Source organism: Columba livia, chromosome 22 (genome assembly GCF_036013475.1).
Source record: "Columba livia isolate bColLiv1 breed racing homer chromosome 22, bColLiv1.pat.W.v2, whole genome shotgun sequence".
Classification (NCBI taxonomy): Eukaryota; Metazoa; Chordata; class Aves; order Columbiformes; family Columbidae; genus Columba; species Columba livia.
In genome coordinates this window covers 2,271,848-2,293,077 of record NC_088623.1, presented here as the reverse complement: position 1 = coordinate 2,293,077, position 21,230 = coordinate 2,271,848, and the positions used below count along the sequence as shown (strand labels likewise).

The 21,230-nt window shown below is 47.9% G+C and overlaps 1 protein-coding gene across 17 annotated transcripts in view; it reads left to right on the top strand.

Moving 5' to 3' along the window:
* Positions 1 to 21,230, top strand: part of IGFN1 (immunoglobulin like and fibronectin type III domain containing 1) — a 63,684-nt gene that overhangs the window by 29,233 nt on the left and 13,221 nt on the right. For all 17 annotated transcript variants that reach the window (XM_065038603.1, XM_065038606.1, XM_065038602.1 and 14 more), the window contains 12 exons: positions 5,223 to 5,291; positions 5,799 to 5,921; positions 8,803 to 8,942; positions 9,322 to 9,421; positions 10,270 to 10,317; positions 10,809 to 10,854; positions 11,431 to 11,605; positions 12,162 to 12,275; positions 12,984 to 13,155; positions 13,718 to 13,990; positions 14,874 to 20,135; positions 20,773 to 20,897. In XM_065038603.1, the coding sequence (XP_064894675.1) occupies positions 5,273 to 5,291; positions 5,799 to 5,921; positions 8,803 to 8,942; positions 9,322 to 9,421; positions 10,270 to 10,317; positions 10,809 to 10,854; positions 11,431 to 11,605; positions 12,162 to 12,275; positions 12,984 to 13,155; positions 13,718 to 13,990; positions 14,874 to 20,135; positions 20,773 to 20,897 (6,597 nt within the window). In that variant the 5' untranslated portion in view covers positions 5,223 to 5,272. The remainder of the gene's footprint in view (positions 1 to 5,222; positions 5,292 to 5,798; positions 5,922 to 8,802; positions 8,943 to 9,321; positions 9,422 to 10,269; positions 10,318 to 10,808; positions 10,855 to 11,430; positions 11,606 to 12,161; positions 12,276 to 12,983; positions 13,156 to 13,717; positions 13,991 to 14,873; positions 20,136 to 20,772; positions 20,898 to 21,230) is intronic.

Here is a 21,230-nt window from a genome sequence, read left to right as displayed (position 1 = left end):
TATCAATGCCACTTTCATAACTGAAAAGCTATGGAGTATCTGGTGTATGCATACGTAAATTGTGGACAGCATGAGCGATCGCTGATGTTATATTCATAATCCCTGGGGCAGAAGAGAAGATCAAGTCGAGTATAGATTTACCGAAGGGATAAGTCACACAAAATCTGATCCTTGAGCATTCCTCCCCACTCCACACAAGACCTCCATTCATCACGGGAGGGCTTGTGACGTTCCCCCCCGTGACCTGCTCACAAGTTCTCATGAAGTTGCGCTTGCGCAGCTGCCGACTTTCAGTTGTGTGGGTCTAACCTAAGGCTTTGAGACCTTCCTTTGAAAACCTTGGGAAATGGGAAGAATTGAGCTCAAAATATTACTTAACAAATAAACAAAGAGAGCCCATCCAAAGCTAAAAGGGAAATTATTAGGTAAGAAATCTTTCTTCTCAGGGAGCATCTGGGTCTCTGGTGTGAAGCGCAGCTGGAATTTGATACTGAGCGCGCAACGATTTGGTATTTTGCTGACAACATTCACTGTGTCAGGACTGTCCTGATTTTTCCGAATTACAAAGAGAAATAGAATGCTGCATCTGTCGCTGATTAATTTGTTATAAGGATGAGTCAAGTCTGCTGCTGCGGTCTGTGCTAATGACTTTGTTCCCCACATTCGCTGCACTCGTGTCTGTGGTACATCCCGTGCTCTGGACCCATCACCTCCGGGAACCACTCGCTGCCTGTCACTTCTCGACAAATTTGGCTAATTTTGCTCACCGGTCTCTGCCAGCAATTACATCACATCTTGCCTCTGGGTTCCACTGTCTGAACTTCATAAATAACGACTTGTGACACCACCAGCGCCTCCAAATCCTGTGACTTCCAAATGTTTGGCTTCTTCGCGGCGCTGATTTATGGCCCTGCCACTGGTGTCCAGTCAAACTGTGAAAGGGAACGGGCTCTTGCTCTGCCTTGGCCAGACAGATTGACGGACAGATAAGATGAAGGGCAGACCTTCCATCCCCTCAGGCGCTCTGGCTTATCTCGGTAGATTAAAAATATTGTTAGTAGCCAGTGGCTTGCTTCTGTTCTGCATTCAGAACCATGGAAGAATTTGCACTGATGCTGACCAGCATCTCCCCCAGGGAAGGGTAACTTGCCTTTTGGAAGCATTTGTCTGTCCCTATTGAATAAATAGTGAGCTTGCCGATCATCTTATCTAAAAGATATGAGGTTCTTAGGAACACTATTTAGTGGGGGACTTGGCAGCGTTGCATTAACGGTTGGACTTGATGATCTTACAGGTCTTTTCCAACCAAAATGATTCTGTGATTCTATGACACCCGCGTTTCAACCCGTGAGTGAAGATGTGACTTACACTGTGACAATTTTTGGAAGGCTTTTGCTATCTTTCATTTCCTTTAAAAATTCTGTGGTTTCTTTTTCCAGGATTGAACTGAAATCAAAGCAAAAACGTGATTATCCATGTAACGAGGGAGTAGAAATTTTAAAAGTGAGGAGGGCAGGGTCTGAGTGACTCTGTGCCATCTGATACAGTGTTTTTTTGGTCCTTACCTAACACAGAAGACACTAGAAAATGCGACGTGGTTGGATTAATTACGCTGAAAGAATGTTCTCTTGCATATCCTGGCACTGTTATTTTAACTGTGCAATCAATGCGTGGCATTAACGTGCTTCTGTCTCACCAGAATTCACAGGAGTTTAAGGACTCACAGCAGCTTATCTTTAATCCAAGTGAATTTCTGCAATATTTAAGGCCGTGTAAGCCCAGCAGTTTACACATAGTGCACATGGTGCATATTGTACATTGAGAGGATGCCGACCTGATACCTATTGCTACCGGTACAAATATCCTCCGTATTTGTTTGAGATTTTTTTAAACTAGATTTGAATGTAACCACCTCTCAATAGGTTATAGTCACATTAACATATATCCACAGTGACACGGGACTGAGAGCAACTGTCTGACAGGGTACATTTGGTAACATAAGAAAATAGTAAGTTTCTTGGTGGCTTTGGACCTGAGAATTTGGGCCATATTCATGTTTTGGATATTGCCTGGTGTGGGGTCGGGAGTAGCAAAGGATAAATGTGAGCGTAACAGAAAAAGAACTTGGGTGAATAGTGTTGCAAGCTAATGGCGAGTAATCATGTTTGTTGAAAGTTGGGAGCATTAGACACTTCAGCTCCAGGAGTGGTGACATGCTTAGGAAGATACAAGGCTGCAAAAGGCAATAGGGGATTATAATGTTTGCTATTAATATGGTTCAGTGCTTTAGAGGACAAATTAAATCCATCAGAAGAGGGTGATCAAGCGGGTGTGGAAATCCCTGCCCTTTGGTGCGCGCTGCCCGGCGCAGGGCAGGCTGCCCTGGGATCGGCTGGTTCTCATTGCGCTTTTGTGCCTTTTCCCTCTCACCAGCTGTTCATTCCCTTCATTTGCCGTTTTGAAAATGTTCGCCGATGGTTTACAGAAGTAACTATGTGATAAGGCAAAAATATCAACACACATGAAATGCAAACCTCTTGTTTTGGTGGCGAGCAACAAAAGCCACCCACACCAGAGCGGAGGTGACACAAGGAGGGGACTTGGCTGCTGTTCGCACAGCCCCATGTACCGTTCCCTTTTCTCTTGTTTTATGTGCATTTCCACTGAAGTCACTGGGGCTCACGGAATGATTTTCCAAATATTTGAGATTTGTGTAGCGTGCAGAGCCCTAAAATAAGATTTAAGGACAAGAGGGGTTTGTTGTGGAGAGATGTCCATACTCCTATTTGCAACTGCTAATGAATGGAAAGCAAATTTTATCCTTTGGGTTCAGAATTTGACCTGTGAGTTACACTTTCTTTGGCCTGTCTATAGAATGTACAGCACAAATGACTTTTGTTATCTTAATTATCTTTCACTCTTAGCTGAAATCAAGTGTCACACAGATAATGCGACTCTGAGCTAATGTTTAACAAGGAGATGGTGGGGTCCTGCCCAGGGTTTTCATCAGATGTAGTGTGGCAATACCACACTGATGAATATCTGATAGAAAGAAGGTATTTATGGTCATAGGTGTGCTGACAAAGTCCATCTGCCTTTTAAAACTGTGAAAGTTGCATGTTCTTGGGTGACTCTGTGTTGACCGAAGGAGTGCAGAGGGTAAATAGAGACTCAGCATTAATCCCCCAGGGGAATCTAATCTAATTGCTCTTTCAGAGCTCCGGTAACTCTATAGTTTCTGAGCATCTCTCATATGACAAGGAATCTGCCTTCACAGTTTTGCTTGCGAGATAGTGACGTGTTACATTACACGTTGTGCGGTTTATAAATACAGGGAAAGAGGCACCTTTGGCAGGAGGTCATGAGTGATCCGTAACAATAACGAGTTAACGCCAAGTTCACACTTTGCCGTTTCCTTCTAAAGTCAGCAGTAGCTCATAGTCTGCTCTCAGGTCGGTTGCTAATTTCGACACGCTAATTTAGACCAGGATGTGCTTCTGCTTTATGCCCCGGTTTAGACATCCATCTCCGTGGCTTTCTTCTCAGCAACTGCTCTCGCCATCCATCAGAACCCACCACGTGAGTGCCATGTGGTGTAATATTTGCCTGAAACACGAGAGGAGGTCTTTGGAGGGGAGCCAGATGGCATGGGAATGGAAGAGGAGACAGAGGGATGCTGTTAGATGTGAACATTTTCCCTTTAGCCCCAGTTTGTGGTGGTTCAAAACTGTGTCTTAGCGGGTTTTGGAAAGATGTGTTGTGATATGTTGGTGTGCAGGTCTCTCTCCACTTGGCTGCTAGGATGTGGTGAGTGAGGCTGCATCCAGCTGGCAGCCAGTCACTAGTGGTGTCCCCCAGGGGTCAGTGTTGGGTCCAGTCCTGTTTAACATCTTTATTGATGATTTAAATGAGGGGATTGAGACCATCATCAGCAAATTTGCTGATGACACCAAGTTGGGAGGGAGTGTTGAGCTGCTGGAATGCAGGAGGCTCTGCAGAGGGATCTGGATAGAAGGGAAAAATGGGCTGATTCCAATGGGATGAAGTTCAACAAGGCCAAGTGCCGGGTCCTGCACTTTGGCCACAACAACCCCCTGCAGCGCTCCAGGCTGGGCACAGAGTGGCTGGAGAGCAGTCAGGCAGAAAGGGACCTGGGGGACTAATGGACAGGAAGCTCAACATGAGCCAACAGTGTGCCCAGGTGGCCAAGAAGGCCAATGGTGTCCTGTCCTGTATCCAAACGAGCGTGGTCAGCAGGACAAGGGCAGTGATCCTTCCCCTGTGCTCTGCATTGGGGAGGCCACACCTGGAGTATTGTGTTCAGTTCTGGGCCCCTCAGCTCAGGAAAGAGATTGAAGTGCTGGAGCGGGTCCAGAGAAGAGCAACAAGACTGGGGAAGGGACTTGAGCACAAGAACCATGGGGAGAGGCTGAGGGAGCTGGGGTTGTTTAGTCTGGAGAAGAGGAGGCTTAGAGGTGAGCTCAGCACTCTCTAGAACTACCTGAAGGGCAGTTCTAGCCAGGTGGGATTGGTCTCTTCTCCCAGGCAGTCAGCAATAGGACAAGGGGCCATGGGCTTCAACTCTGCCAGGGGAAGTTTAGGCTGAGATTAGAAAGCAATTCTTTGCAGAGAGAGTGGTCAGGCATTGGAATGGCTGCCCAGGGAGGTGCTGGACTCACCGGCCCTGGAGGGTTTTAAACTGAGATTGGACATGGCACTTAGTGCCATGATCTAGTAAACGGACTGGAGTTGGACCAAGGGTTGGACTGGATGATCTCTGAGGTCTTTCCAACCCAGTCCATTCTGTGATTCTGTGAAGGGCAAACTGCATCCTAAAAGTGACCAGTGTTAAGGTCCCTCGTTTCTCTTGTGAGCTGTAAATAATGAAACAATTATCACAGTATCACAGTATGTTTGGGATTGGAAGGGACCTCAAAAGATCATCTAGTCCAATCCCCCTGCTGGAGCAGGAACGCCCAGGTGAGGTCGCACAGGAACATGTCCAGGTGGGTTTGAATGTCTCCAGAGAAGGAGACTCCACAACCTCCCTGGGCAGCCTGGGCCAGGCTCTGCCACCCTCACTGACAAGAAGTTTCTTCTCAAATTTAAGCGGAACCTCTTGTGTTCCAGCTTGATCCCATTACCCCTTGTCCTATCATTGTTTGCCACTGTTTGTTTGCCATTGTTTGTTGTCCTATCATTGTTTGGTCTTTTCTTCACAGGAGAACCTGTAGTCCGGTTGCTCTGACCATAGGCAGCTGAGCAAAGCATCATGACGAGCCAGCAGGCAGGTGAGAGAGCACACACAGCTCTGAAAACCAGCTGGGGAACTCCTGAGAATAAACCCGACTTGCTTTTCTTGTTCAGCAATTCTGTATCTGTCTCAGCACCTCAAGGAGAGGCACCAATAACTGGCCCATCAGGTTTTGCTGACCTTTGTGATGGTGTCTTTCTCATGCCAGAGTATGAAGTTTTATTTGGAACAATAACCTACGTACAGCGTTCTCTATCGAAACCATCACTATACCTGTAAGCATATGCGGCCCTGGGTTGCCATCTTGGCTGCAGATTTTCCCACTTGGGCTCTAACTTTGCAACAAGTCAGCGCAAAATCACACACCTTAATTCTTTGGACACCCCTACAGTCTGTGGCACTAAAACGAACGAGTCCCTTATAGTCGAAGAGGAGCTGAGCAGGAACAGTTACTGTTCTACAGAGAGACAATGCAGATTCAGAGATTGTTTCTAAAGGACAATGATGTTATTTTAATTAAAGGTGTTTTTCCTTGCCTTTCTAGCAAAGAACTTCAAGAAATCTGCTGTCCCGGGAGTTCTTATCACACAGTTTGTGGACGATATTCCAGAAGGATGCAGCACACCTGACTTTGAGCGGAAACCTCTCACTCTGACACTGCAGGAAGGTGAGATTAAACAGTCCAAGCGCCAGACATGGAGGCTTTGACTCCTCATCTCAGCTACATGAAACAATTATAGTTAAATCAAGCTAGTTTCTAAAGAGACTAGACCAGAAAAAAGTGTTGTGTGGCCTTTGCTGTACTGCTGAAATTCCAGCAGCACTGGTAGAGGTCTCCTGAGTTTTCACTAGTGTACAAGATCAAAATCTGCCTCCCAATGTTCGCAACAAATCCTGTGAATTCTGCCGGAATCTCCCCACGCAGGTGTTTTGCAGCAAAAGATTAAGAACGTTGAAAAAGCTTTTGTTTTGTTTTTTTCCTGTTGAACTCACTTGTATGACGAGTGTTCAGCACTAAAATAGTCAAATAGGCTGCCTGCAGATGCTGTTTAGGCTGCACCTCTCCAAGAAGCAAAATGGATCTTGCATGGAGTACAGAGAAGGCAGCTTATGAGCTGAGACCTAAAAATCAATGAGAAGCCTCCCAGTAATCCCTCTGCACTTGCAGAGAGTCATATATATAGATATATATATATATATTCTTGAGTGGGATGGCCTGGGGAAATCTTGTAGCTTCTCTTTCCTCACAAGACTGTTTCCAGCTCCCCGCATTTCAGTGTTGTCGCACCCATCTGTTGATTTTCATGAGCCTTTGAGATCTCATGAAGGAGCAGAGTGGCCTCTAGTGGCACATCCCTCTTTCTCCTTCCTTCCACCTGCGAGTTCCACACATGAACCAAGGATGTGCTCAGTCACGCTATCTACGTTTTCCAAGTTATTTCATTTGCAGTAGGTTCCTTGTAGTTCACGTACAAAAATATAGGGCAGTTTACAACTGAATCAAATGTTCATGCAGATACACAATGAGTGTCTTGAATTATATCATCATCGCCCCGTTGCGTTCGGTGCATGGATGAGCTGATACTCCCAGCTGTGGAGTCGTGCCCTGTGGCAGATGGGAAATTGCAGCCAGAAGGGCTAAAATGTGACAAAGCTATAATCAGCTGGAAATGGACTTTAGTAATAGATAGAACTGCAATCTCAGAAGAAGTTAGAAGATGCTTTTTGATGAGAATCTGTTGGCAGGAGCTTTGCTGCATCAAATAAGTGTTTTGGTGGTGACTGCAGAAGGGTGTGGGAAATATTGCAAGACTTTCTTGGGGAGAATTTTTAACAGTATTGGTCACCTGAAGACCAAAACTATTGCAAAAGAGAGACAGTAACCATTTCCATCCTGAGCTACATCCATGGATAACTCATCTCCATTTCTGTTGCCCTGCCATACTCCCACTTGTCTACATGTGAGTCACTTCTCTGACTCGTTGTTTCATAGTGTTTCCTGTGTCTTTGAAGCATTTTGGAAGAAAAAGAACAGGTTTGAACTAGGCAGCGGTCAAGCTGTTGGAGATTCCTGGGCTCAGGTTCTTAGGGGAGCAGAGATGGAGGGAGCTCGGAGGTGAACCCCAAACTCTTCTCCCTTTCTTGCCTCTTGGAATCGCTCAGCCTGGTGTGTTTGGAATGCAAGGTGGTGCCGGGCCAGCAGACAAGGAAGATATTGCAGAAAGACGACACGTAGGGAGGATGTGGGGAAACACCTACTGCATGGGTGCTCCCAGTTGCAGTTCAGTGTTGTCAGTTAAGAATGTGTTTTCTTGTTTCCACCTCCTAATAAACCCAAATTTGTCCAAATGAAAAAGAAACCGGGAGCTGATTCACTGATGAACTTTACTGAAAATGGAGAAGCAATGGGAACTTGCAGGGGCACGCGTGTGTGATGGGAATGGGTTTGGGCGTTTCACGGCTGCGATACAAGGAGCACATACAAACTGCCAGAAGCACGTCCAGGCTGATTTCAGTTGATGGTCAGAGCATGTCAGCAGTTACATCTGGTGGGCTAACACCGCATTTTAAAGGTGTGAGACCACATCTGGAATCTTGTGTCCAGTTGTGGCCCCTCAGTTCCAGCAGGACAGGGAACTGCTGGAGAGAGTCCAGCGCAGCCACCAAGATGCTGAAGGGAGTGGAGCATCTCCCGTGTGAGGAAAGGCTGAGGGAGCTGGGGCTCTGGAGCTGGACAAGAGGACACTGAGGGGGGACTCGTTCATGGTTACAGGTATCTAAAGGGGGAGTGTCAGGAGGGTGGAGCCAGGCTCTTCTCAGTGACAACCAGTGACAGGACAAGGGGTAATGGGTTCAAACTGGAACACAGGAGGTTCCACTTAAATGTGAGAAGAAACTTGTTCCTGGTGAGGGTGGCAGAGCCTGGCCCAGGCTGCCCAGGGGGGTTGTGGAGTCTCCTTCTGTGCAGACATTCCAACCCGCCTGGACACCTTCCTGTGTAACCTCATCTGGGTGTTCCTGCTCCATGGGGGGATTGCACTGGATGAGCTTTCCAGGTCCCTACCAACCCCTGACACTCTGTGATTCTGTGTGTATTTTATGATTGAATACAAGCAAAGCCGGACAGTATTGATGTGAGGAAAGGTAGGACTTGAGTTAATCACTGCTAATAAATGCCCTGCTCAAATATTGAGGGAGTTCAAAATCAGACCAATATACCAAAAAAATTCCTCTCTTGGCTATGTAATAAAACACAGGCAGAGACCAGCTGTGCCAGGGGTGAATTTTCAAGTTAGTTTTCAAGTAATCTCTTTGAAAACCAGTAAGTTAGAGGGGAGATTATGACAGGTGTCTTGCAGTAGTTTGGGCATTTAATGCTGCTTAAACTGGTAATTTAGATGTATTTTACAGAGAGAATAAGAAGATATAGTTATTTATAGAGATGGCTCACTCTGGGGATCACTCTATTGATAACATAAGGGACCTGAAGTGACAGTTCTTGTGGTCAAGCCTGTCTGAAATCACTAATTTCTTGCCTCTTTTCCAAGGTAAAAATGCTGTTTTCAGAGGTGTCGTCACAGGTGTCCCAACCCCTGCCATCAAATGGACGCGTATCCAAGGAGGAATGGATGATCCTGCCAAATATGAAACATTCTTCGATAGTGTTACAAGGGAATTTGTTCTGCAGGTAAAGCTCAAATATTTCAGCCGGGGCTCACAGAACAGAGAGAACAATGGAAAAACCTGCAGTCCTGAGACTGGACATGGCGCTTAGTGCCATGATCTAGTAAACGGACTGGAGTTGGACCAAGGGTTGGACTTGATCATCTCTGAGGGCTTTTCCAACCCAATCCATTCTGTGATTCTGTGATTTGATTCTGGGCTGATACAGATGTCACCAGATGTGAGATAACACAAAGATAAGCACACAGAGCTTTTTAGAGTCGTTCTGGGAGCAGCAGAAAGATCTGAGACGTCACCGAGTAGCTGTTTTATTAGAAGCTGAAGGTGTGCGAGCAGAACAGCAACACATCTCTCTGAGCTCTTACTATGTTTTTCCTTTTAAGATAAACAATCTCACCACAAAAGACAGCGATTTGTATCGTTGCTTCGCTGTGAATGAATACGGGGAAGCTTCCTGCTCTGCTGGCCTCAGGATCATCCAAGGTGGGATTGATGGGTTCTGTGCTCCAAAGGTCCTGTGGGCCCAAGTCGGTGGCTTTGCTGTCCCCTTGCATGGGTGCCCAGAAGGTTGTCTGAGTATCCTTGGTGTGAAAGTCTGTTTTCCCCCTTGCCAAGGACTGGAGATCATCTGTGATTCCCCGCTTTGGTAGCTCCAGACCAGTCTGATCTGTAAGGCAAGGGAGAACAAAGTGGTCTTGTGGTCACCACGCTGGGCCATCATCCAGCTCTCTGAATTTAGTGCTGAATTGGCTCAATCCTTTCTTTATGATGGTGAACAAGGCAGTATTTTGGGAAGGATCCATCCCACTTCACTTCAGATGTCTGTGGTGTCCACCTGACCTAATCCCCTGCTTCCCAGTGGAGAAAAATAGGCATTTTGTGCATAAAATACAACCGACTTACTCTTGGGATCTGCTTGAGCCGGAGCTGGACTATGAAAGTGCCCATTTCACCTGCAGGCCTGTAAGGAAGTTTAGAAGGCACCTTGCTGCATTTGGCCAGATAATCTTTGCACCTAGGCTCCCATTTCTAGAACGAGATGTTGGTATTTCCTACCACGGCTTAAACCATGAGCTTCATGGGGCAGAAACGGTCCCCTCCACTGCGTAGGGTGTCCAGTAAGCACAGAGCCCATCGCAATAGAATTATTGCATTTATAGATGGAGAATACTAGGAGTCAATGTCAGATTGACAAGGAAATCCAGACTTGGATTTCCTCTTGCATTGGTAACAGACGCAGGGGTTCTCATTAGGTTACTGGTGTTAGTCTGAGTATTATCTTGTTCATCTTATGGCTTGTTTTTCCTCTGTTTTCTCTTACAAACTTTCAGTTGGATTTAAGAGGAAAGCGAAATATGTTCCTGTTCATGCTGCTGATGGTAAGTTAGACATATATATAGATATATATATATTTTTGCGGGGAGGGAGGCATAGTTAATACTCTTCTGTCTACCACATTATTATTACCCCAACCTTGTAAATAGTAAAAGTGAATCAAGGGTTAATCAATCCCTAATGTTCGTCTCTTTGTGGTTGCTATTTCCCTTTGGGTAAGGTGCCGAACTTAGACATGGCTTTGAGCTCTTCTAATGAATGATTCTGGGATTTTTAGTGCTGGAAAAGGATTTTGTGATGTCAAATACAGCTGGATCAAACACGTTGACATGTCTGGAAAATAGTGGGTTTCTAGGGTGTAGAGGAAAACCTCCTGGCAAGTGATGAACTTTAATGGCACCCAAAGGACGTGGCTATGGCAGAAAAAACTGCTCTGAGTTTCTACCTGTTGGCAGTGGCTATTTTACCTTATTTTTGGAGATATTTTCTACAGTGTTGGGTATCTGAATGTTTATTGTTTCCCGTCCTTTAACAGAGTTAAAGAAGAAGCTTCAGGACTCCAGGAGGATGCTGAAGAAACGGTAAGGTCTGCTGGGAAGGCCACGCTATTCCATTTCCCAGGTGTTTCTAGCTGATAGGGGACAGCTCCATAGACCTTCAAAGCAACACTTCTCATTTCCAAAGTTGTTGTGAGACTCCATATGGAGAGACATAGCAGAACAGTTTCACTGTGTGATACTGAGATAAGCGCAAAGTACCAGCCTCATTTTGAGGTGTATGTTCCTGTGCACCACAAGATTTTGACTTAAAACACCTTGTTTCTCTGCTTTCCTGTTTTTAGCACAAAAATACAGGTTGGCCTGGGGCAAACTGTGCCAGTGGCTCTGCTGATAAATTAACAGTTATTATTGTTAACAGTGGGGACAACTGCATTAGTCTTGCCCTTTATGGCTCAAGACAAGACTGTTCCCTTGCAGCGCTTATTTTGTTGTATAAATGCAGAAAACCTGTTCTGGAAGAGCGCTGTTCTTTATTGTCTACATGGCCAAGTGATCTATAGAAATGATGAGATGAAAGAGGGTTAAGTACAGGAAAACAAGACATCTCGTTGTCTGTCAAAATGTCTCGATCTTTGGTGTTTTTCTCCTGGTTCCAAGGACCCCACTGCCAAAACCAAAACCCTTGGACAAAGAAGCCGTCTGGCAACTCTTGCTGCATGCAGATAGAAGGGATTATGAAAAGATCTGCTTGAAATATGGAATCGTTGACTTCCGTGGGATGCTGAGAAAGCTGCAGGAGTTGAGGAAGGACACGGAGACTGAACAAGGAGAGGTAAAAGAAACTGCAACCACTGAAAGCCCCAATTTTTAAAGACCGCAGCGTCCTATAGTTCCTTGGTAGCTTCTGAAAACAGGCCGAACCTTCCTAAATGGCTTTGTAGCTGAAAATGTTATTGTATGACAGAGAATGATTTATGACACTCATGCAGACGAATATGCTATTGGCTTGTTTGAAGTTCGCTTCATAAATTTTGGAAGGCACTGGTGGGTAATTGTTTTATTAAACCACGTGGCTAAAGTCTGTATTCAGTTGCCTCTGATGAGAACCTGAACTCCACACTGCCCAAGAGTCAAAATTGGCCTTCACATACAGGGGCATGTAGAAACCAGGATGGAAAGTGGTTGCATAGTATGTGAATGACCAGGAGGTAGCACATTATATATATTTTGCCTATGGAAACTTACAGATACTTCTTCTATACACATAAAGTTAGAGGTAACTCTTTTCTATACAGATGAAAAGTAGATTTTTGCATTAGTTCAGCAGCTGAAGAACTCTAATCATGGCAGCCTGATCATTTACGGGGTTCTTGTGTCTCTCTTTGCAGTTAATACACAGCATCAAAAACTTTGAGCACATCAGAGTCAACAGGGAGGGAAATGCTACATTCAGCCTGGAGATGGACCTGAAAAACAGCAAGAGCAAAGTTTATCTGCTGAAGGTGAGGGGGTGAGATGAGCTGGGCAGCTCATGGCAGGCACTGAAGTCTCCAACGTGAAAGAGAAGTTGTCTGTCCATTGCAGAATCCAGGTACAGGGAAAACAGTTACTGACGTTCTTTTCACTTCAAGAGCTCTTTAGATCTCAAGGATCTAAACTTCCCATCCTGTTCTGTCGTTATCCTGCAGAGATCTCCTGGTGATGTTTTTCTGGAAGATCTGTTTCAGTCAAACTGTGGTTAGGGGCTTTGATACAGGGGAAATAGGAGTTCGTTAAAAGGGAGTTCAGACTAATTATGACCTTCTGACTCAAACGCATGGCATGAAATCTATGCAGCCACAACACGGTAACCAAGTGTGTTACAGATATAAAAGTGGTGACCTCGCCTGCGAGGGTGTGAAAATCTAAGCCAATAAAGTACTTTAACTTCAAAGTTATGCTGACTGGGTGTTAGTTAAGCTTCAAAACCTTTTGCGGGCCAGCAAAGTTCTGTTCTTTTGCCTAGTTTGAGAGACTGATGCTCTGTCCAGTGCAGGACTTGCTGCACGAGATCTTGCAATGAGCCCTGTCCATAAGCAGTGATGGAGTGTAGACTTCTCTGTTGTTCTTACATTAATAAAGCGATGATAGCACATACTTGGCCTGCTTTCTCCAAAATGCCTTGCACTAGCTGTACATTGCCTATAAGAACATATTCTTTCTCTTCCTAGGATGGCGAGAGGCTCAGATACGGAACAGGGGATGAATACAGAAAGCACTGCCTGCGGCAGATTGGAAAGAAGTACAATTTCATTGTCAACGATGTGCAGCCAGAAGATGCAGGCGTGTATCAAGTCCGAGTGGAGGGCGTCCCTGTGTTCTCAACTGAACTGGATGTTGAATGTAAGGAATTGAGTTTGATGGAAGTGATGTGCAACTGTAACGAGAAATCCTTATCGTATGGAAAATTTTATCTAGGAGCATATGCAAAGCTCAGCATTGAAAACTGTGTTGCCGAGTAAGGGCTCCTTAAATGACACAGCAGGAGGGTGCTTGTGGGATATGGGTGTTACATTTGTAGTCCAAAGGACCAGGTTCAAGTACCGATTTGGCTCTGACTTCTGAAGAACAGTGAGCAAATTCCTCACCTCTTGCTGTAGTTTCCTTTTGTAAGCTCAGGATAACAACTACTAACTTGATACAAGCATCTTGCTGCTGCAATACATTAATGACATGGTCAGACATCACAGTGACATGAGGTATAAAGGTAAGAAATACAAAAATCTACTTTTCTGTCCTGTAGAATTGGGCACAGAAGCTTTTTTATGTTTTACCTCTTTCTGCTCAAACCAACGCTCACAGGGCTGGAAAGTTCCTGCTTTTCTTCCTTCAGCTGCCACAAGTTTTTCCTGGAGGACCGAAATAGCCATTTTCTTTCTATAGCTTCTGTTCTTTTCCATTGCAGCCATCCCTGTGCGATTCGAGAAGCCGCTCCAGGACGTGCGTTGTCCTGAGGAAGAAGACGCCGTTTTCGAGTGTATCCTGCGCACCCCCTGCTACGATGCCGTGTGGCTGCACAGAACCCACCCCCTGGAGCCCAGCGAGAGGCACCAGATCTCCGCGACACCCGACGGCCTGACCCACAAGCTGGTTGTCAAAAACGTGGTGCCCGCTGACAACGGGATGTACACGCTGGACACGGGGCTCTGCTCCTCAAACGCCTGGCTTATCGTGGAGTGTAAGTGATGCTACGTTATTCCCGTGGTGTTGAACTGAGGTGTGTTAAATGAAATGATACTCCTCTTACTGCCTGATTACTTGTTGGGATGATTTTATGCTGAGAAATGAATTGTGGAGCCTCTAGTTCCTAAATTGTATTTGGAAAAATGAAGGTCTGGTTAGAGCCTATTTCCTCTTCGGAAGAGACAATTTTTTCCTATTGACTTATTTACTCTATAGCTACTATGAAGTAGCATATTCTCCATCAGTTATTGAAAAATACTCCATATCACGTGTGGTCCTGATGAAACTGTCACTGTGAACACTTCACAGCACACAAGGGATCAAGGAGCTTTCCATCTTACCAATACTGTTCAATACTATCTTGTTGGAGAGTATTTTTCTTTCCAAATAAGAGGTTAAACATGTTAGAAGAAGCTCAAAGGAAACACTCCTTTCTGTTCAAGCAGCTGGCTCATGGGTTTTTGCTGCTGAAAGGCAGTTGCTTTGGGTTCTTTTGGGATCCTGCTGCAGCAGGCGGTGATCTCTCTCATACCGGCTTGTTCATGACCTTTCAGAAACAGTGCAGGTTGAGTACAACATGTGAAGAAACTGCCCATGGAGTTCATTGAGCTGTTAATGCTAAAAATATTTGCCTTTTACCTAAGAAATGTAAAATTATGTCTGAATGTGATACTGAAAAAAATCAGGATTTGATTTGAATTGAAGATTATTTAAATACGTTATGTTTCTGTGTCCTAAAATGAAATTATAACAAATGCTAAAACGTTTTCTTTGGTTGTTGGTGCAGTACATGACCTATTGATTGTCTGTTCTTCTTTTTCTCTCTCTTTTCCTGTAAATTCTATCGCCTCCAATCGAACAACGCATCTTCAATACAGATGCCAAAGGAAAGAGGAGGCAGGATGGAGGAGACGAGAAAGAGCCATCCGAGTGGGTGAAAGAAACATCGCCAGATAAAGACAGGGCTAAGAAAATTAGACGCAGAGGATATGATGGTGATGAAGATCATCCCATGGACACTGATGAGGAAAAAGATGGCTGGTACAGAAACGGTCAAGCTGGCAGTCAAGGCGGTTCTGTTGATGAAAGCCATATATTTTTGGGAAAAGAGAGGCTACGTAGAGTTGAGATAAATGAAAAGACAGAGTCTGGGCAGGTTTCTGAAGCAGACCTAGATGGAGACGCAGTGATAAGCGATGGTCGTATCTTTGGGTTAAAAGGAGGATTAAGGTCTGTCCAAGGCAAGAACTCTGTGCCAGGCAGAGCAGATGTGGATGGCAAGGATGGTCTCCCGGTGGGAGATGATATGATTGGAGTGAGTTTCAAGAGAGCAGGACAAGTAGGGGCTGCCCCGGGAAGGGCTGGCCTGGGACCCCATGCCGCCGGTCAGCTGGATCAAGAGGGAAAGCCTGGTTTGATGTACGGCCCAGATGGGCTTCCAGCTGGAGATGGATATGGCGCAGGAGGCAGACTGGTAGGGGAAATGGGGGCTTTGTATGGTCCAGATGGTCTCCCAGCCGGGGCTGGAATTGGTGGTGCTGGTGTAGCTGGTGCAGGAGGAGCTGGGTCTCCATACGGAAAGGATGGGCTTCCAGTTGGTGCTGGTCTTGGTGGAGCTGGGGCAGGGGGATTCGGGTCTCCTTATGGAAGGGATGGTCTCCCAGCTGGAGCTGGCACTGGTGGACCTGGTGCAGGCAGAGTTGGATTTCCCTATGGAAAGGATGGTCTCCCAGCTGGAGGTGGTGCTGGTGTAGGGGGATTTGGAGCTGCTTATGGAAGGGATGGTCTCCCAGCTGGAGCTGGCATTGGTGGAGCTGGTACAGGCGGAGCTGGATTTCCCTATGGAAAGGACGGTCTCCCAGCTGGAGGTGGTGCTGGTGTAGCTGGTGTAGGGGGATTTGGGGCTCCTTATGGCAAGGATGGTCTTCCAGCTGGGGCTGATGTAGCTGGAGCAGGGGGAGTTGGATTTCCCTATGGCAAGGATGGTCTCCCAGCTGGAGCAGGAGTTGGCGAAGCTGGTGCAGGGGGATTTGGGGCTTCTTATGGAAAGGACGGACTCCCAGTCGGGGCTGGTGTTGGTGGTGCTGGTGTAGCTGGTGCAGGGGGAGTTGGGGCTCCCTATGGCAAGGATGGTCTCCCAGCTGGAGCAGGAGTAGGTGGAGCTGGTGCAGCTGGTGCAGGGGGATTTGGGGCTCCTTATGGAAAAGATGGACTCCCAGTCAGGGCTGGTCTTGGTGGTGCTGGTGTAACTGGTGCAGGAGGAGTTGGGTCTCCTTATGGAAAAGATGGTCTCCCAGCTGGAGCAGGTATTGGTGGCGCTGGTGTAGCTGGTGTAGAGGGCTTAGGATCTCCATATGGAAAGGATGGTCTTCCAGCTGGAGGAGGTATTGGTGGAGCTGGTTCAGGGGGACTTGGATCTCCGTATGGAATAGATGGTCTCCCAGCTGGGGCTGGTCTGGGTGGTGCTGTTGCAGGAGGAGCTGGGTTTCCCTATGGGAAGGATGGTCTTCCAGCTGGAGCAGGTGTTGCTGGTGCAGGGGGATTTGGGGCTCCTTATGGCAAGGATGGTCTCCCAGCTGGGGCTGGAATTGGTGGTGCTGGTGTAGCTGGTGCAGGAGGAGTTGCGTATCCATATGGCAAGGATGGTCTCCCAGCTGGGTCTGGAATTGGTGGTGCTGGTGTAGCTGGTGCAGGAGGAGTTGGGTATCCCTATGGCCAGGATGGTCTCCCAGCTGGGGCTGGAATTGGTGGTGCTGGTGTACCTGGTATAGGTGGAGTTGGGTCTCCATATGGAAAGGATGGCCTTCCAACAGGGGCTGGTGCTGGTCTAGCTGGTGTAGCTGGTGCAGGGGGAGTTGGGTCTCCATATGGAAAGGATGGTCTCCCAGCTGGGGCTGGACTTGGTGGTATAGCTGGTGTAGGAGGAGTTGGGGCTCCTTATGGCAAAGATGGTTTCCCAGCTGGGGCTGGAATTGGTGGTGCTGGTGTACCTGGTATAGGTGGAGTTGGGTCTCCATATGGAAAGGATGGCCTTCCAACAGGGGCTGGTGCTGGTCTAGCTGGTGCAGCTGGTGCAGGGGGAGTTGGGTCTCCATATGGAAAGGATGGTCTCCCAGCTGGGGCTGGACTTGGTGGTATAGCTGGTGTAGGAGGAGTTGGGGCTCCTTATGGCAAAGATGGTCTCCCAGCTGGGGCTGGTTTAGGTGGTGCTGGTGTTGCTGGTGCAGGAGGATTTGGGTTTCCATATGGAAAGGATGGTCTCCCAGCTGGGGCTGGTCTAGGTGGTGCTGGTGTTGCTGGTGCAGGAGGAGTTGGTTCTCCCTATGGCAAGGATGGTCTCCCAGCTGGGGCTGGTCTAGGTGGTGCTGGTGTTGCTGGTGAAGGAGGAGTTGGTTCCCCCTATGGCAAGGATGGTCTCCCAGCTGGGGCTGGTCTAGGTGGTGCTGGTGTTGCTGGTGCAGGAGGAGTTGGGTTTCCACATGGAAAGGATGGTCTCCCAGCTGGGGCTGGTCTAGGTGGTGCTGGTGTTGCTGGTGCAGGAGGAGTTGGGTTTCCATATGGAATGGATGGCCTTCCAGCTGGAGGAGGTATTGGAGCTGGTACAGGAGTTGGGTCACCCTATGGAAAGGACGGTGTCCCAGCTGGAGCAGGAGTGGGTGGTGCTGGTGTAGCGGGAGCGGCATCTCCGTATGGAAAGGATGGTCTTCCAGCTGGGGCTGGTATTGCTGGTGCTGGTGTAGCTGGTGCAGGGGGATTTGGGGCTCCTTATGGAAAGGACGGACTCCCAGCTGGGGCTGGTCTTGGTGGTGTAGCTGGTGCAGGGGGAGTTGGTGCGCCTTATGGAAAAGACGGTCTCCCAACTGGAGCGGGTATTGGTGGTGTAGCTGGTGAAGGGGTGGCTGGGATTCCTTATGGAAAGGATGGTCTCCCAGCTGGGGTTGGTCTTGGTGGTGCTGGTGTAGCTGGTGCAGGGGGAGTTGGGGCTCCATATGGAAAGGATGGTCTCCCAGCTGGGGCTGGAGTTGGTGGTGCTGGTGTAGCTGGTGCAGGGGGCCTTGGGTCTCCATATGGAAAGGATGGTCTCCCAGCTGGAGCAGGCTTTGCTGGAGCTGGTGTAGCTGGTGCAGGAGGAGTTGGTTCCCCCTATGGCAAGGATGGTCTCCCAGCTGGGGCTGGTCTAGGTGGTGCTGGTGTAGCTGGTGCAGGAGGAGTTGGGGCTCCTTATGGCAAGGATGGTCTCCCAGCTGGGGCTGGTCTAGGTGGTGCTGGTGTAGCTGGTGCAGGAGGAGTTGGGGCTCCTTATGGCAAGGATGGTCTCCCAGCTGGGGCTGGTCTAGGTGGTGCTGGTGTAGCTGGTGCAGGAGGAGTTGGGTCTCCATACGGCAAGGATGGTGTCCCAGCTGGGGCTGGACTTGGTGTAGCTGGTGCAGGGGGAGCTGTGGCTTCTTACGGCAAGGATGGTCTCCCAGCTGGAGTAGGTGCTGGTGTAGCTGGTGCAGGAGGAGTCGGGTCTCCGTATGGAAAGGATGGTCTTCCAGCTGGGGTTGGTGCTGGTCTAGCTGGTGTACCTGGTTCAGGGGGAGCTGGGTCTCCATATGGAAAGGATGGTCTTCCATCTGCAGCTGGTATTGCTGGTGCTGGTGTAGCTGGTGCAGGGGGAGCTGGGGCTCCTTATGGCAAGGATGGTCTCCCAGATGGGGCTGCTGCTGGTGGTGCTGGTGTAGCTGGTGCAGGGGGAGTTGGGTCTCCCTATGGAATAGATGGTCTCCCAGCTGGGGCTGGTGGTGCTGGTGCAGGGGGAGCTGGGGCTTCTTATGGAAAAGATGGTCTCCCAGCTGGAGTAGGTGTTGGTGGTGCTGGTGTAGCTGTTGCTGGAGGAGCTGGGTCTCCCTATGGAAGGGATGGTCTCCCAGCTGGGGCTGGGGCTGGTGTAGCTGCTGCAGGGGGAGTTGGTTCCCCCTACGGAAAGGATGGTCTCCCAGCTGGTGCTGGTCTAGGTAGTGCTGGTGTAGCTGCTGCAGGGGGAGTTGGGTCTCCTTATGGAAAGGATGGTCTCCCAGCTGGGGCTAGAGCTGGTGTAGCTGGTGCAGGAGGAGTTGGGTCTCCCTATGGCAAGGATGGTCTTCCAGCTGGGGCTGGTCTTGGTGGTGCTGGTGTAGCTGGTGCAGGAGAAGTTGGGTCACCATATGGAAAGGATGGTCTCCCAGCCAGTGCTGGTGTAGCTGGTGCAGCTGGTGCAGGAGGAGTTGGGTCTGCCTATGGAAGGGATGGTGTCCCAGCTGGGGCTGGAATTGGTGGAGCTGGTGCAGGGGGACTCGGGTCTCCCTATGGAAGGGATGGTGTCCCAGCTGGAGCCGGTGCTGGTGGACCTGGTGCAAGGGGCTTTGGTTCTTTCTATGGAAAGGACGGTCTCCCAGCTGGGTCTGTGGCGGGAGCTGCTCATATTCCTTATGGAGGTGAAGGAGCGATGGGATCTTACCCTGGCAGGGATTTTATGCTGAGCAGAGCTCCAGGATACATAGGTGGAGCAGGAGGAGATGGCTTTTCCTCAGAAGGTGGTGGCGTTGGTGGCTCTGCCATACGGAGTGCCGGGTCTGCCTATGACAAGGACAGCGGGTCCGGTGGAGCCAGGGCTGGTATGGCTGGTGTGGGCAGGTTGGGAGGCGGTGACAGGGAGTTGCATTCAGTCCGTGGTAAAGACGGTGCGGCAGGTGCTGCTGGACGAGGTGGTGAACGTGGGCTGGACTCGCGTCCTGGCAAAGCTTCTCCGGGAGATGAAGCTGGGATGGGCACTGCCAGGGATCTCAGAGGAGCAGAGAGCAAAGGTGCAGCTCATGACAGAGATTCAGTTTCAGGTCAAGATGCCAGGGGCGAGGGCAGAGATTCAGGACAGTTAGGCTCCCGTTACGACAAAGATTCTGCGTGGAGTAGATCGCATAACAGATCTGTTCGGGGGAGGAGTTCAGGTGGTGTTGGTCAAGGCCCATCGGATTATGGTCAGGTGTCAGACCTTTACGCTGGACCTCCTTCAATAAACAAGAAAAAAGGGGAGCCCAGCTTTGAAATGAAAGCAAATGATTTATTGAAGATGCCGGAAAGTACAGAAAAAAGAAAACGTTATTGCCTGGATGATCCGAAAGGTTTGTGTGTAATTGATGACATCTATATTACTGGTCTTTGCATTTTAATACTCACATTCCTAATCCTGAAGAGAGATTTAATCTCATGGTTTAGACAAATGTAGCTATATGTAGGAATTCAGTTATACCACAGTGCCTTCCTAATTCTACCACTGATTTGCTGTTTGACCTTAGACAATTTGCTTAGATCAAACTGCCTTAAAAGTCTAAATGATCTTTGTTGAAATTATCCAAACCAGTTATCATCTGTTCATTCAAATAAATTATTTAGATCCAGACTTGAGTTCACGAACGTACTGGTTCCCATATAGTTTCAAGGCATATGTCCATGTTTCTTCGATATTATTCCAATTTTAAACCTATTGTTTCACTTAATTTCTTCTAACTTTTAGTGCAAAGATTTGTGTTTTTCCAAGTTCTGGGAACAAATCTGTGCCTGCTTATAATGGATTAATATGCACAGTGAATTTGTGCCACTGGCCCAGTATTTTGGTATTAAAGTCTGTCATGACTACAGCATATGTGTTTGAAAAAGCTCTTTTCTCCTCACGTACACGTGCATTTTCCTCCCTGCGTTTCTCTGTCAGCGTAACGCAGGGTTAGCATCTTTTCACCCTTCTCTTTTCTGCACGTTCAGCTCTGCGCTGTTATGTCAACAAGCAGCTGCTGGATATCAGAGTTGTGAAAGGGGAACCGGCTGAGCTGTCTTGTGCTGTCAGTAAACCCGACGTGGTAGGAACCTGGTTTAAAGATGGATTAAAGGTGGGTGTCCTCTAGCTGTTGTTATCTTGGGTTAGCAATGCTCTGTTCTCCGGCTCTACCTCTTGTCAAGTGTCACATCAAGGTGTCCCTCCCTCTCCCAGTCTGAGTAGGAATCTGCAGCCTGTTGATAATAAAATTCCTGATAGAAACCCAGCAAGATATCATCCCCTTCCTACTGCAAGACCGTACTGGTTTGACTGAAGGCAAGTTATTATAACTTTCTTCATGCAGTTAGAAACCTTTTTGCAGCTTGTGCTGTCATTGTTTGAATATTTAGTTTGAGAATAATAAGAGAACAGCCTGAGACATCATTAACGTTTTTCTTTGAGTAAC